Source organism: Danio rerio, chromosome 23, assembly GCF_049306965.1.
Source record: "Danio rerio strain Tuebingen ecotype United States chromosome 23, GRCz12tu, whole genome shotgun sequence".
In the NCBI taxonomy this organism is placed as follows: Eukaryota; Metazoa; Chordata; class Actinopteri; order Cypriniformes; family Danionidae; genus Danio; species Danio rerio.
The window spans coordinates 12588523-12606448 of NC_133198.1; the positions used below are offsets into that span (position 1 = coordinate 12588523).

General features: G+C 35.8%; 1 protein-coding gene across 1 annotated transcript in view; it reads left to right on the forward strand.

The window, feature by feature from the left end:
• haus8 (HAUS augmin like complex subunit 8) overlaps positions 1–17716 on the forward strand; it is a 35506-nt gene extending 17790 nt beyond the window's left edge. Inside the window, exons 10-11 of the mRNA XM_017353767.4 lie at positions 14951–15092; positions 15172–17716. Coding sequence (XP_017209256.2) covers positions 14951–15092; positions 15172–15301 — 272 coding nt within the window. The 3' untranslated portion in view covers positions 15302–17716. The remainder of the gene's footprint in view (positions 1–14950; positions 15093–15171) is intronic.
• Positions 17717–17926: the final 210 nt, after the last annotated feature.

A 17926-nucleotide genomic window follows, 5' to 3' on the forward strand; every position in this document is an offset into this window, starting at 1 on the left:
TCTGCGATTTTTATTTGACGGAAGAAAAAAACATTATTGGAAAAAAAAGCCTATGCCGGTTATTAAAAAGAATCAGTCAGTATTTTCGTTTTGTAATTTAAATTAATTAATTAAGTGAAAATTATTTAGGGCAGTCCTATTTATTTTATTCATTTTATTTAGATTACTCTGCTCTTCTGTGCTAAACACTGCAGGTGTGTGAAAATGCTCTGTTGTTCTGTTCCGCTATTAATATGCTAACATATAAAAATAAATCAGTATTTTAAAATGCAATATTTAATGTGTCAGACACAAAATAGACACGTCAATTTGTTTAATATAAAATTAATAGTAATCTGACCAGTTAACTGTTAATAACCGATTAATGAGCGGCGGTTGTCAGTTAGTAAAATTAACGAATTAGCTATTTAATTTACTTTTTCTATGTAAGAGAACTTGATTGAAAAAGAATTTTCAACATGCTTGAACCATCTACACAATGGAGTTTAGTTCTGTTTGGTTTTTCAACAGTATTTTGTTACAAAGAAAACAGAAGTGATATAGCTTTGGCTATTTATTTATTTTATATATGGCTATTTTTATTGTTAATAATTTGCATAGTTAATATTGTTCTTTGATGTTTAGTTTATATAGATTTTTCAAATGTTATTTAATAAAAAATTGTTTTAAAAATATTTTTTTCCCACCCCACACGAAAAAAAAAAAAAAAATCGTGATACGAACCGAATCGTGGGTTAAAAATTGTGATACGAACCGAATCGTGAGTTTGGTGTATTGTTACAGCCCTATTATGAAGTTTGCTGTTTAAGAATATAACATTTTGAAATATTTATAATTATCGACCTATACAAATCAGCTATCGGTCTCCAAGTCTGAAGAATTATCAGTTATTGGTATCGGGCAAAAAATCCTTATCGGTGCATCCCTTAAAAAAAAACTTGTTTGGACTCGTCATGCTGCGTTCACACCAGACGCGGAACGCGTGTCAAGCGAGTGATTTACATGTTTAGTCAATGCAAACGCGCGAATAGACATCCTGCGGCGCAATACGCGTGAATGATGCAAATTGCGCAGTTCGAATAGTGCGATACACGCGAATGGCGCGGCACGAATTGAGCGTTTTGCGCGTTCGATGCGCTTAACGCGCGTTTCACGCGAATCGCTCAAGTTCGAAAATCTGAACTTCAGCGGACATTCGCGCCACGTTAACCAATCAGGAGCTTGCTCTTGTGGGGCCGTGATTGTGACGTATCGCCTGTTGTCGGTGTCGGCTGGAGGATTTTCCCCCGGAACACCTACAACAGGCGATACATTACAGTTCATCAAACTGGGCTTGGCTCAGTCAGAAGCACCGCTGAAAGCCTCCATCATCCAGGTTCAGTTTTTGGAGTTTATGAACTCGCAGAGCTAGATGCACCTCTGAAAGGATGTAGTGGAGTCAGACACGACCCGTATTGATGCTGTTTTTCAGCCTTCATAAAACACATAAGCAATGTTATTTTCTTCATTAAATCCAAGTTAGCCATTTAGCAATGAATCTAGAGTCACCAGGCAGACAGAAGCCCTGTCCATCACACGAATCCGCGTCTGTTCTGAAGTGAATTTGACGCGCGAATGAAGCGAGTTAACTCAAATGTTCATGCGGCAATTTATGCGCAAATAGCGTGATTTATCCGCACGTTCCGCATCTGGTGTGAACACAGCATCTGAGAAGGAGCCAAGTGAAAATGTGTTTTGATCTTGGAATGCAATGCCTAGTTCAACCACTGGGTGTCAGACTTACATACGGCACCTTTAAATGTTTAAGGTCACTATTAATAGCCTCCTTTATAACTTTTTTTTTTGATTATCTGCATAACAAACCACTGTTGTCCAATGACTCACCAAAATAACCTAACTTGCCTAGTTCACCTAATCAGCCTAGTTCAGCCTTTTAAATGGCACTTTAAGATGAATACTAGTATCTTGCTAAATAATTAGTAAAATATTATGCACCGTCACCATGGCAAAGACAAAATTAGAAATTAGTTAATTCTCTCCATTAAAGCGTACTTGTAAAATATTGGAAAAAGAATTAAAATTTTCACAGAAGGGATATTAATTTTGTCTTTAACTGTATTTTGGTCATAGACTGCTTTTAGTCTGTAAAAGAAAAGTATAATAAAGCTAAATTTTTCCATACACTAGAAGGTGTCCTTTTTAACTTATTTTCTGAACTAAAAATAACTAGAATCCTTTTTTTCGCATGATTTACCAAAGACACTCACTATAATGTCATTTGAGTATTTGTGCATCCCTGATATACTAATTAATTGTTATTTTCAGCCTTTATTCTTTACCACTATCTTTTAAACTTGAGGATTTTACATATTTTAGGAAGACATTTGTAATTACTAATGTAATTATTATTAGTTGCAAAACCTTTAAAAAACTAGATACTTGAAATAAATGTCTAATTCTTTTTCACTTAATTAAATTTTTTGATGCAGGCAAAAAATGGGTATATTTGATCAATATAAATGGTGTATATATGCACACACACTTTTAATTTCAGCCAGCCAGCCAGCCTCTGCGCTTCCGGTAAACTGTCTGTCCATTATAAAATTGGCATGTTTAATGTTTGATTTGCCTGATTGATATACAATATAAAGCAGGTCTCATACTGGACAAGAAGCACTGCATTAAATTACATTTCCCCTGGCCATGTCTTTAAAATATGACAGATTATTTTTACTGCAGTATTTTCAATGGAATGTCTGCGCTCGCCTGCTGATCCTAACAGCACTTGGATTTACACGGTCTTTCATCTCGTTTTACGCTTAAACAACTAAATGAATGCTTAAGTTTGTTTAACTGAATGTATTGTAACTACATTACAACATCGATACTGTAAAAAAGGAACCTTATGAAATTGAATATAGACACATTAAGCTTTTACTGGAAGTTTATCATTGCCTGAAAAACACTAGCTGTGCATATACCCCATGTAATATTACAAAAGCCACTTGGCAAGGCAAGTTTATTTATATAGCACATTTCATACACAGTGGCAATTCAAAGTGCTTTACATAAACAAGAATAAAAAAAACAAGTAAAATAAAATAAAAACAAATAATAAAAATAAGTAAAACAAAAACGGTAAAATGTGATTATGAAAGAATGAAGAAGAAGAGAAAAACATAAAAGTACAATCTGTCGGACGCAGCACAGTGCTCATTCAGTAAAGGCACAGCTAAACAGATGTATTTTCAGTCTTGATTTGAACGTGCCTAATGTTGGAGCACATCTGATCATTTCTGGAAGCTGATTCCAGCAGCGAGGGGCATAGTGGCTGAAAGCTGATTCATCCTGCTTTGACTGAACTCTTGGAACTTCTAGTTTATATGATCCTAATAATCTGAGTGAGCTGTTGGGTTTGTATTCAGTGGGCATATCTGTAATGTATTTAGGTCCTAGGCCATTTAGTGATTTATAGACCAGTAAAAATACTTTAAAATCTATTCTGAATGTAACTGGGAGCCAGTGTAGAGACCTGAGGACAGGTGTGATGTGCTCTGATTTTCTGGTTCTGGTCAGAATTCTGGCTGCAGCGTTCTGGATAAGCTGCAGCTGTCTGACTGTCTTTTTGGGAAGGCCAGTGAGGAGTCCATTACAGTAATCTACCCTGATGTCAATAGCCGCATTTCCACTATCGGGCCAGTGCAAGCCAGGGCTTTTATCGGGCCAGGCCTGGCCAATCGTCCAGGAGGTTGAGCAGTGAGGCCGAAATCATGTCGCGTTTTCACACCGCAAATTCATTGGTGTTAAATTTCAAGTGTTGTGGTAATTCAGAGTAAAGTGTTCAAATTCTAGAGTTAGATAAAGGTAAAATAACCCTCTCGGCGTTAGAAGCTGATTTGCCTCCTTGTCATACAGAGTAACATGTATCTACCTTTGTAGAAAACCCTTGTATTTGAGAAACTAATCAGAGTGTGTGAAATCTCGCCATACCCTCATTCACCTGGCCCTTAAATTGGTCAATTAGTTTAGTCCACTAGACAGAGGGAATGACCACAAATAAGTGAATTCAGACACCTGCTGTTGAACACCTGCTGTTAACAAGCACAATCACTGAAGGAATAAGAAATTGAAGGAAGAAATAAAACTACAGACACATCCTCACACCAAACCAACTGAATTAAAACAGAGAATTAAACAACTCCATTAAATAATAGTATAAGCAGCTTCACTGATTACAGTTTGACTTCATTTCTGTAAGAATATTTGACAATGAACAGAGGTTTAGATTTTTTTATTAAAAATTATTTCATTTGATCTCACCATCATGGAGATCAGAGGCTGCTTATTTAAGCTCTTGAAGCTTTATTCTTATATCCTAATGTTTCTCTGACAGTTATAGCTGTGTTTCTAAAACTCATCAGTTATAGCAAGAAAGGTCAAGAGAAACTCTACTGTTTATGCCTAATTGTTCTAGATATAATTTCAGGTGTTTAATAAGTTGATTGATAAAAATATGCAAATTTAGTTGCATTAAAACTGCATGGGACAGTAATACTGGCAGTCAGCTGCTTTTCATAGAAGATTCAACAAACAATTAGGATGCAATTAATAATTAAGAGTGTCATGCACTAAACATTCAAGCTCCAGCTTGATCATTATGACACACAGACATCAAGAATCAGGATATGAACCTCAACCGTGGTTGCTAAAAAAAAAAAAAGCTGCATAGTTCATGCCGCAATGCATGCTGGGTGCCAGCATAGTACAAAGCTCCCAGCATGCATTGCAGCATGAATAAATTATGCAGCTTTATGTTCTTACAATCTCTTTTCTTTTCCTTTATTTTGTGTTGTTTTTGGGAGGTGATATTTCAGTAGTGTTTTTTTTTTATTGATTTTTATTTTTTGTTTGTCACCATTATTGAGATTCAAAGACTAATTGTTGATGTCTGGGTGTTTTTAAGTTTTGCCATAGATCAAACATTCTCATTGTAAATGGTGTTTTTAAACCTGTTATAAGGTCATTAATTGTTGGAGCTTCAGTGGTTTCATTTATGTATATTATTTATTTCTCACACATAACTAATATGATACTGAATTAGAAAACAAGCAGGAAAGGATGGCTATGATGTCATAAATAATCAGACTGACATTTTAATTTTATTTTGGCTTTCCATGCTAAATGTATAAATAGTGTAATTAACACTAACTATAGCTGCCAAAATAAAAGACATTTATAGTAAGAAGTTGAAGAGCCTGACTAAAGCAGACTCTGTCCTCCATCATGGTGACTTCAAATGAACAACAGAAATTTTACTAAGAGCTTTTGTTCACATGACAGAAATCAAGTCAAAGGTCAGTAATAGGTGAAGCTCCATGATAAGTTGTTTAATGTGATGAGTTTTTTTTAAAGATGTTGAAAAATAAAATTTTTTATTGATTATTATTTTATTTAGAGTTTTTTTTTTCTCGGTTGATTTCATCTTTGGTTTTGGCTTGTGTTTTTCTTTTCTTCAGTGATTCTGCTTGTTAACAGTTGTTCATCAATAATTCTCAATCATCCTTTAATTAGACACTTAATTGTCTCATTAACTTCATCACTGTCTGAGTGTTCAGCCCTCTGTAGTGAGGACACTAGTTAGGATTTTGCTCAGGAATTTAAGGCTTAAGTGTGTTCGAATGAAAAATACAGACTATGGGATGTATTTTTAACAGAAATATTCTGGAAACGAATGTATTTACGAATGTAAAATGTTGAAAACAGCAGATTACTGGCAACCACTGCTGCCAGTATTTTGACATACATTTAACAGATATTTTACACAATAAGAGTTTGCTAATTAACACTCTGAGTGTTAAAAATTTTAACACTTTCAAAAGTGTTATTTTAACTCTTATTGTGGTTCCCATATAAACACTGAGGGAGTGTTAATTTTAACTCTAAGGTAGTTAAATCTACCAAATCTAAAATTTGCAGTGTGAATTCGATAAAAAATACAGACTGTTGAATGTGTTTTTAACAGAAATATTCTGTAAACTGAATTTATGAATGTTAAAAACAGCAGATTACTGGCAACCACAGCTGCTGGTATTTTTCCGTAAAATCTAAAAATGAAAAAAAAGAAAGAAAAACAGCAAAACAATTTTTGAGTCACCATTGTGGAGGATAATAGCGTCTCTGTTCAAGTCCAAGATGAACTGAGAGCATTTGATGTTATGCTGCATCTTCTTTTGTTTAAAGGTAACTGTCTAGTTACTAATGCAGTCAAAATCTGTTTGCTAATTGCAATCATACATGAACACATTATTGCATCTAAAGACTTTACATTTTTGTCCACTAAGCTATGATTTTGTAAAATGAACAACGTATTAGTTGTGTATGTACAGTTATATAAAACTTCCATGTTTTTCACAGAAAGATTCTGGCAACCATAGCTGCTGGTATTCGGAAATTTAACAGATATTTTACATAATAAGAGTTTGCTAATTAACACTCTCTTGGTGTTGACAATGTTAACACTTTCAAAAGTGTTATTTTTAACACTTATAGTGGTTCCCATATAAACTCTGAGGGAGTGTTAATTTTAACTCCAAGGTAGTTAAATCTACTATCTAAAATTTGCAGTGCACAGTCGGGCTATTAGCTCACAGTGCGTCACGCAAACCCTGCCCCCAGAACATCCCCTGAATCGAATGTAACTCAATCCGCCCACTTCAGTGGGAATCAGGCATATAAAGCACACCACATCATCACGAAACTATTAAAATTAGGACAACCAAAACAAACAAATGACACGTTACTGTACAGCAGTACAATGTATGTCTATACACACATACCTGTGTGTTCTCATTCATCATATTCATTTACTCGCTGACCGGCTGTTGGCATCAAAATCCAGTGGTCTTGCCACTAATGGAGGAACCCAGCGCCAGTGTTGGGAGTAATGCATTACAAAAGTAATGTATTACAGTAATGATAAAGCATTATCATTATCAGTAATATTTTACTCGGTACATGTTCAGTAACGCGTGCGATACAACAAACTTTTCGCTCGCAAGACATTAACAAATAAAAAATACCGCAGTTCTATTTCCTGTTCGTGGCTAGCAAATATATGCGCGTGTTGTCATTTATCTCCCTCTGGCAATGGGACCTTTTTACTTTGAACGCAGAGTGATTTCAGCATCTGAGCTCAAGGTTTGGGGCTATTGGCTTAGCCCGGTTCGCAGTACGTGCGGCGGAAAAGCGGCAAATAGATGAAAATGGCAGATAACAGTGCATTCGCGAAAGTGCATATGGCGTTATTTCACTGACAAATGTCATAAGCTCATTCATGTAAAACGAGCGAGTGAACGTGCTGGTTTGCTCAGTGGACAAAACTCCTCGCGTTCACTCAACACTGGCTGGGCTGCTCATGTGCTAACGACCTGCTCTCGCTCCATCAGATGATCCAGACTCACAATCTGTGCCTTGTGTTTCCTCTTCCTTTTGTTCTGTTGCTCTCCAGAGATGCTCCTATTTAATTGTTATCCCACGAATGTTTATATGATTTATATATTGCTATTTACCTACAGGTTAAGATAAATTCTATAATAAATACTAGTGTTTTTGAGTGTAAGGCCTATGCATATAACCTAAACATATACTGCCTATGCTTTAGGCTAGTATTTACAATGAATGCTAAAGCATACTGTCGCATTAAGAATAGTGAACTCATAAAATGATATATGAAGTGTAGTTTTACTACAGTATAGTGTGGTGAATTGTAGTACAATATACCCCATATTGTAAAAAAACAAACAAGAAAAAAAAAATACAGCACTGGATCATTTGTTTATATTACACTTTAGGGCTGCACGATATTGGAAAAAAATTGACATTGCGATACTTTTTTCCCCTGCGATATATATTGCGATATTATATATATATATATATATATATATATATATATATATATATATATATTTACTTAAAACTAGGGCTGTGACGGTCACCATGACAACCGCGTCACCGCGGTGGTCATTGCCACCTCGGTTGTCCATTGCCACCGGCCGTAATACGTGAAGTCACGCTCTTTAAAACACAAATTACTGTTATGTTGCCAAGTATTACATATCTGTTAGAATATAACATTAGGCGCGATTCAGCAAGTTCAAGTTCAACCATGAATCTTGTTAGAAAACGAACTCTTACATCTGGGAACATTTTGGATTCGTGCCGACCGAGAAAGGTGAACGAATCAATTTGGATTAAGCTTTTTGTATGGGGGTTTTAAGTAAAGTGTGTTTTAATATTCACTGCTGAGTGCTGAGAGTCCAAACACTGAGGAGCAAATCCATCGATACGCAGATCCACGGGTCCCGAACCATGCAAGCTAGTGGTGATTGACGGCGAGGGAAAAAAAGCCATGTAGGCTTAATCAACTCCTGTCTTCTAAATGCAGAAGCCCAGCTCAGCCAGGCATGGCAGAGGCATTTGCAAAAATGACCAGATACAAAAGAGAAAGTGATAAATGGAAGACATTGACGAGAAATTGAGCATAGGCTATTTGGTAACTACTTAAGAACGCGCCGCTCCGCAGAGTAGAGAAACCTGCGTAGCGAGAAATGCGGGCGGCGGAACAGAAGGAGAAGCCCTCTCGCATGTTGTGAAAAAGTAGCCTGTCTGTGCATTTTCGCTACAAGCACACCGTCTGACAGTGTATTGCTGGAAACTCCATTCTTCACTTAAACCGGACAAAGTCAACATGTTAGTTTTTCTGGCAAATAATTTAAAATATGACTACAAAAGGTGGAGAGAAACTAAGCTGTTTTTTTTAAACATCTGACTTATATTGTTACTAGGTTAATATTTACTTTTTACTTATAATTATTAATATTTATATTAGCTATTATTACACTGATTAGTAAAGTGCCATTTAGACTTTTTGTTAAGTTCTTAAAAATGTAACGTTTAATTGTTATTATTATACAGTTTCAAGCAGTTAAAGTAATTTAATATTTAACTACAATATTTATAAACAGTTTTGTGTTGTTTTATTAACAAAAGTTCAAAAATAAACGTACGTTTATACGGATGTTTTATTTATTAATATTAAATTTGGTTATTCCTTAATTTTTACATAAAAGGTAAATTAACTTAAGTAGGCTACATTATTTGTTGATGTACGAGATCGAGGAACATGTTTGCCAGTAAATAATGTTCGCACCACTTAAAAAACAAAACAAATGAATATCTTGCGAAAAGGATGCAATAAAAAATGCAAGCGCTTAATCATTCTTCACAATCGGATTCGTACGTGCAATAAGCCGAGGCTATATTGCGTCGACAAGAACAAGCCCTAAAACTAAGTCTAGAGAGAGAATTAATACTAGTTAATATTAATGATTATAAACACGAACTGCGTTGTATGATAAACGCATCACAATGATGTCGTGATCTTTGCTGAAGAACTGATATGTTATCGCCGTCTCCCCAGCCAGGTTTTCTTCTGCTTTTTTCCCCTTCTTCTGGATACAAACAATAAAGTATCAGCGCCAGACCAGTGGTTTAAATTATATTTTACTCTCCTGATTTCTTTTCTTTTCATTAAAAAATAAATAAATGTTTAAAGTTTTGTATTGCATAGCCTATATATTTTTAAAGATTATCATTCAGCCTACCTGCAGCGCATGAGGTTGTGTGCTGGGCAAATCCCCTTTACTCATGCTACCCATTTCATTTATGAGACTGTAAACTTGACTTGGCAGGCTGATCATCTTTAAACTCAAAAGGTGTTTTTAACTTGAGACTGCATGCTTCTGCATAATGTGATGTTTCTTATTACAACTGTTAGCGGTGTCAAAATGAAAGCAATCATTAAAAAGGGTTTTGTTTTATCAATTGTTTAGTTTAGTTTTAATAATAGCTAATGTATATAATAAATTATAATATCGATTATTGTGTAGACTAAAGTGTTCAACAAAACAATTTTATTAGGTTACTCTAATAGACCAAATCCCTAACTGAAAAACGAATGTGAAAATGACAGGCAGTTGCGTCTTTGCTAAAATTAATTTAACGACAAATTTCTTTAGCTTTTTTCCCCTTTAGAGATCAAAAGAGCTGTATTTAAAGAATTATTTCACTAAAACATGAATTGAATGCCCAGTTCTTTCCCGTGTGAGTTTAGTGCGCCTCCGCCGCGTCTGCGTTTTTAAGGTTACAGGTGCACCCTGACCTGACGCGGGGACCAGATCTCTGTATTGCTTTAATTTCTCAATTTTCATAACTGCATTGCATTTTCATATGGTAAAATATCAAAATTTATGTTCTGAAAGTAGTAGGAACGACGGGAGTGTTAGTAATTAATAACAGAAAGAACTTTCACTTTTGAGTGAACTTCTGTCACGTGTAATTTTAGTATGATAAAATAAACAAAAATAGTAATGCAGAAAAGTATTTTTCGCTCTGCCAAGCCTTCTCTGTTGCTGTATAGAGAAGCAGCCTGCTCAGTCTCCTTACCCCGGCCCCACCCCGCCCACCGACTCCTGAACTTCTCACTCACTAACTCACTCACTCACGTGGGCATGCACTGCGGTCTCATGAGGAAACGCAGCTTTTTGATATGTTTTTCTTGTTCCCAAATACAAATAATTTATCAAGTATTGTTTGAAATAAGTATTCGTAAAAACACGCTATTCCTGCTTTTCCGAATACCGTATTCCGGTTCGGCTCCACCCATAATATATATATCTTTTTTTTTTTTTTTTTTTTTTTTGCATCGCACCCTCCTGCGATTCGATTTCGATGCTGAAACGATATATCGTGCAGCCCTATTACACTTGTTGTGTTACCATAGCAACTATAGTATTACCACAACAGAGTAAATAAAGTACTTAATGACAATATGTGTATTCAGTGGCCCTGTGGAACGGCTTCTTCTCAAAATGAAGAGCATGACAGAGAAAATGTCCTCCACAATCTCATCAACAATGTGGAAGACAACAGACACTAGTTCACTTTGTTTTAGTTGCCATGATAAAATGAGATTGATAATGAGATTTATTTAAAGAGTGAATAGTACAGTAGGCTATATAATACCTTATCAAGTGTTTCTATTAGTTAGATTTTTTTCTTGCGTTAGTTTTTATTTTTGTCTAAATGTTTTTTTATTTGATTAGTATGGTGCACCTTTTGGATGTTTAAAACCTTTTGGATGGAATAAATGTTTTTCAAATAAAACTTATTCTTTACATCCAACGTCTGTTCTCTGTATATTTAAGTGTTTAAAACTGGAAATATCTCATCATATAACATGCATCCAAAAATGTTATGGTTTATTAGATTAAAATTTATGTCTATTTTAGTATTTTGGTTATTGTTAATAAATAGTGTCCTAATATAATTCATATCAAAAAGCTCGAAAGGAAAAGGGATCACAAGACACAAATTGTGAGTCTGCATACAATCTCACTGAGAGAGCAGTGTACTGAGAGCACGCAAGAAAATTTGTGCGTGAGCAGTGCATATTTGAGAGATCGTGAGAATTTGTGTGCGAGCAGCGTATGTGAGAGCTTGCAAGCAGTTTTGTCCATAAATAGAGGAAATCGATGCACAAACATTATACTGAGAAAGCTGTTCATCATGCTCACTTTGTGCATGACCTTTTTGTGTTGTAAACACTTGAATGTAAAGTAAATACGATAATGGCAACAATAAGAAAAATAAACAAAATCTACATTTTGTCATGGCATTGGAGTTTACATATCGGCCTGTTGTGTCTAATATGAATATAGCCAAGCCATTCACAGATATTGCCAGATAAACACTTTACCTCTACCATACTTTTAACAGATCATTTGTGATTCTGGCTGTCATCCTTTCTTGCATTGTCTTGAGCCTTAACATTGCCAATTAAATACTATATTGTTAGTAGCCTGGAGAGGTCACAGTCATTCTGCTACATCAAATCACTTTCTACTGGATGTAAAATGCTCATTATAGAACATTCTAGAATTTTATAATGTTAAGTTCTAGTTCTGTAGTTATTTTGGTGAAAGTAACTAAAAAGTAATATAAGAGTAATGTAACATATTACAATTCTGAGACAGTAATATTGTAAGGTAAGGGATTACATTTAAATAACAGTAATAAGTAATCTGTAATGTATTAAAGTTTGGAAGAAACTTGCACAACACTGCCCAGCGCAGGGAGCACACACATCTATAATATAAAACCCCATATATAAAATTCTCCGTAAATAACTCATTATAAAATGTATTTTATGACGTCCTCAGTTAGACAGACGCTGTCCAACATTCATCCCAAATGCTCCGGAGAGAACTGAAACAAAATTTTCCCTATAGGTTTTATGACACTTAATAGGTGATTCCTTTTATTTAAAGATGTTGCTTATTATATCGTAAGTAAAGGAAAGTGTTAAGTGTTTCAGCACATAAGAGCAGCACGTAATAAAATATAGCCTATATTTTGTTGCGCTCAGCATCTATGCACTAATAAAGCTCTGTGTATTTAAAATTTCCTTTTTTAATTTTACCACGTCATATACAGTAAAAACATACACACTTGTTTGAGGACACAGATTCAGAACACATTTTGAACTTGCAGTTTTCCTCGATGCATCAAAAAAGTGCTACGCAGCTGCAGACAGAAAAAAAGGTCGCCTAGTTTCTGCTTTCACTCACCCCGAAATGCTCTGTTTGCATGATTTGATTAATATCATCGTATCCAAATACTTTATAAATAATATTTAAAACATTTTTCTGCTGTTTATTGTTTTTAGAAAATATCTAAAATCTTTTTTTTTTCAGAAAGGCTTTTGAAAAATGAAAGTTTAATATGGCTTTTTTAATATTAAGTTTAATATGGCAGTTTGTTTTAGTACCTAATTGTTATAGCTTTTGTTAGTTTTAAATTGGTTTATTTATTTAATGTGATTTTATTATATCTGACATTTGTAATTCTTTAAATTATTTCAATATAGCTAGGCTATTTTATCTAGATATGACTATTGTTTTGAGCCTACAAAAGTGGACACAAAATTTGTAAAGTTTAATGTCTTTCTGTTGTATTCATATTGTGTATTATCTCCAAAATAAATAAAAACATCAAAAAAGAAAAGAAAAAAGCCGCGCGGCATAAACAGAGCTGTGAAGGGAGCGCTCTTTTCCTCGGTCTCACACACACATACAGGCATCTAAACGCGCACAAACACACCTTTTAAACTTGACAAAAACTCTCGAAAACCTTTACTGTCTGCTGTGTCTTTAATATGGTGTAAAGATTATTATGTGTTATTGAAACAGGAGGATGCAGCAAAGTCACTTATAAATTAAAACTACTTTATTATTTTTATGCAACAGCCTTACATTTAAAAGAGAAACATAAAGGTGATCATACAAAAAGACCCCAGCCTATAATTTGTTCCAGATGTTTTCTTTTCCTTATTTATTTGTTTGTTTATGTATTTATGCGCATGTACTCATGTGCGAACAGAAAACTGCCTGCCTCTCCTTTCACTCCGCCCCGAAGCCCCGACTGGCCCTCTTTGGCCCAAGGTATTCGGCGGGCCGAAAAAGGCTGGCCACTAGCACCAAGAAAGCCCCAATTTGGCCCGATTAGGCCCCGGAAGTGACAGTGGAAACGCGACTGGCCTTGGCTCGCCCTGGCTCGCTCGCTTTAGGCACGATAGTGGAAACTCAGCTAATGGGGCTGTAGACATTAGGCAGTAAGGCTAGGTAGATCTGAGTGTCATCAGCATAGCTGTGGTAGGAGATTTGGTTCTTTCTCATTATTTTGCTCAGAGGGAGCATGTAAAGGTTGAACAGGAGAGGTGCCAGAATCGAGCCTTGTGGGACTCCACATGTCATGGGTGTCCACCTCGACCTATGGTCACATATACTGACATGGTAACCTCTACCTTCAGGGTAAGATCTAAACCATTTGAGGACCGTGCCAGACAGCCCAACCCAGTTTTCCAGCCTATCCAGAAGTATGCTGTGATCGACAGTGTCAAATGCAGCACTGAGATCGAGCAGTACCAGCACTGTTATTTTACCTGAATCTGTGTTTAGGCGGATATCATTGATTATCTTTATAAGAGCGCTCTCTGTACTGTGATATGCTCTAAAACCAGATTGAAAATTGTCTAAACACCCCCTGAAGTTTAAGAACTTGTTAACCTGGTTAAAAACAACTTTTTCAATGACTTTGCCAATGAAAGGAAGATTTGAGATTAACCTGTAATTGCTCAATAGTTATCAAGGTTGCTCTTCTTCAAGAGGGGTTTAACAACTGCAGTTTTAAGTGAGTTTGGAAAAATGCCTGAAAGAATTGAAGCATTTACCACTTTTAGAAGATCCATTTCTAAACCGGTAAACACCGTTTTGAAGAATGATGTGGGGAGCGTGTCAAGACTGCAGGTTGATGTTTTCATAACTTGCACAGTCTCTTCTAAGATTTTACCATTAATTGCCATGAAATCAGACATAATGTCTGATTTCTTAAGTTGTGGTTGAGCTAGTTTGACTTCGACACAACTTGGCTGATTGGATGAGCTGATTGCCTTTCTGATATTATTGATCTTATCAGTAAAGAAATGAGCAAACTCATTACATTTGCTTTCAGAGAAGAGCTCACTTTAAATCCGACTGGGGGGGTTTGTGAGTCTCTCTATCGTTGCAAAGAGTGTGCGAGCATTATTTAAGTTGTTGTTTATAAGGCTTGAAAAGAAAGTCTGCCTAGCAGTGTTTAGTTCCATATTAAAAGCATGAAGACTGTCTTTATAGATACTATAATGGACTACTAGTTTCGTCTTTCTCCACATACGCTCAGCTTTTCTGCACTAGTTGCGCTCAAGATCACTAATGAACCTTCACTTTGTTTTCAATTGGTGATTATTAAACTTTTGATCATTTCGATTTACTGATAATGATTTGTCTTAACACAGATGAAGCAGTCAAATGTCTGAATGAAAGCGAGAATGTCTTAAAGCAGTATACTAAAGACATTCCCACTGATTGTGAGGCTTCAACAGTGTGTCTCAGAGATATTAAAAACAGAGCAATTGACATCAGCCAGCAGTTGACCAGGTAAAAGCACTTTACCTTTCATATATTCACTGTGCAAGTCTTTATTTTGAATTGTAACCGATGATGTGGTTGATTTCAGGGGATTTTCAGATCTTATGGAGGTTTCTTCGTTAGTAAGCCGGGAGACAGTTTTAGTTCAGCAGTCACTGGAGGAAGAGCAGATTGGAGAGAGCACAGCACATACACTCTTCTGTCCTGCCACCTCATGAAATGCTGTATGAATATTGCATGTGTTGTTCAACTAAAATTAAAAAAATATCATTGTATTGTAAATAATATTGAATGGATTGCAGAGTGATTTGAGGAATTTGTGTTGTGTTATTTGAAAGTGTTGAAAGGGTTTATTGTTGTCTGTTTGCAGTGCATCCAGAAAGTATTCATAGCGCTTCACTTTTTCCACACGTTTTATGTTACAGCCTTATTCCCTTTATTCAATTATTTCTTCAAAATTCTACATACAATACCCCATAATGACAATGTGAAAAAAAGATTTTTTGAAATTGTTGCAAATTTATAAAATTTAAAAAACCTGAAAAATCATATGTACATCAGTATTCACAGCTTTTGTTCAATACTTTGTTGATGCACCTTTGACTGCAATTACAGCTTCAAGTCTTTTTGAGTATGATGCCACAAGCTTGAAATTTTTGCCCATTCCTCTTTGCAGTACCTCTTAAGCTCTATCAGGTAATTGACGGTTTACAGCCATTTTCAGACCTCTCCAGAGATGTTCAATAGGATTTAGGTCTGGGCTCTGGCTGGGGCACTCAGCCAGGACATTCACAGAGTTGTTGTGAAGCCACTCCATTAATATTTTGGTGGTGTACTTTGTGACATTGTCCTGCTGGAAGATGAACCGTCGCCCCAGTCTGAGGTCAAGAGCACTCTGAAGCATGTTTTCATTCAGGATGTCTCTGTACATTGCTGCATTCATCTTTCCCTTTATTCTGACTAGTCTTCCGGTTCCTGCTGCTGAAAAACATCCCCACGGCATGATGCTGCCACCACCATGCTTCTACTGTAGGGATGGTATTAGCCTGGTGATGAGCGGTGCCTGGTTTTCTCCAAACATAACGCATTCACTTTAAAGAGTTTAATTTTAGTCTCATCAGACCAGAGAATTTTGTTTCTTATGGTCTGAGGGTCCTTCAGATGTCTTTTGGCAAAGTCCACGCAGCCAGTGGCTTCCGTCTGGCCACTCAACCATACAGGCCTGATCGGTGGATTGCTTCACAGATGGCTGTCCTTCGGTTCTTCTCTTTCAACAGAAGAACGATAGAGCTCAGACAAGATCACCATCAGGTTATTGAACAGCTCCCTGGCTAAGGGCTTTCTCCCCTGATCACTCCGCTTAAATGGCTGGCCCGCTCTAGGAAGAGTCGTGGTGGTTCCAAACATCTTCCACTTCTGGATGGTGGAGGCCACTGTGCTTATTGAAAATTTCAGAGCAGCAGAAATTTTTCAGGAACCTTCCCAGCCTTGTGCCTCGAGACGATCCTTTCTTGGAGGTCTACAGACAATTTATTTGTCTTCTTGGTTTGTGCTTTGACATGCACTGTCAACCCTGGGACCTTATATAGACAAGTGCATGCCTTTTCAAATCATGTCCAATCAACTGAATTTACCACAGGTGAACAATGAAGCTACTTAAATGTCTCTAGAATAATCAGTAGAAACAATGTACCTGAGCTCAATTTAGAGCTTCATGGCAAAGTGAATACTTATGTTCATGAGATTTTTTTTCAGGTGTTTTATTTGTATAATGAAAATTGAGTTGAATCCATTTTGGAAAAAGGCTGTAACATAAATAAATGTGTAAAAAGTGAAGGGTTGAATACTTTTGGGATGCACTGTATGTTCTGGACATCTAGGGTTTTTAGGGTTAAAATTTTTTTAATTACGATGATTAAACCTTAATTATGTGTTTGCGTGCATGCGTGCGTGTCTGTCTGTCTGTCTGTCTGTAGGTTGAGTGATATATCTGAAACCATGGGCAAGTTTTTTAACCTTAACTTGTCAATAAATGACTTAGGAAATTAATTGTGTAAAATGCTCTGGATGCTTTCAATGGTTAAAAGCATGGCTTACCCCTAAAACTATGTTTGATTAATTGTTACTAATTAAACAAACTGCCGGGCCATTTTAAACTTGTTTTTTTATAGTAAGCATTAAGTATATTTTTTGCAGATTTTTAGCTGTAGTTATGTGTCAGACTCAAAGAGCTGGTTGACTTTTTTATGATACACTAAAGATAATGGTTTCAGTGAAGACATTTATGTCCTTTAATTATTTTTTAGAGTTTATATTTCACGAAAAAGAAAAAGTTACCAACAGCTTGCTGGCAGTAAGTTACATTTTTAGTGAACAATCTCTTTAAGTTGGTCGCAGATACTGTTTGTTTTTCTTTTTTCTATAAATTTATACCCTATTTTGAAAATATATTCTGGACATTACATGTATCATTTTATTTTGAATTGTCAAAATGGTTTTCTAACCAAGAAAAATAAACCCGTTAATTGTATCTGCTGCTTTTGAGTTGCAACATTGTAGTTTACATGACTTTATGATGTAGCCATCTTTTTTGTCTATTAATAAAATTTGGAAATGAATTTTTTTAAAAAAAATTTTACAGTATTTTTTATTTTTTTATTTTTAATTACAGTACAGTATGGAACAATGGGAAACATTAATCTGGAGTCGCTACAGCAGAATGAACCGCCAACCTATCCAGCACGTTTTTATCCACACACACTTGTCTTTGGACTGGGTGGGGAAGGATTTTTCCAGTTTAGTGTTATGAGCCTTTTAGCAATTATTAAACAAAAGGCAAGTGC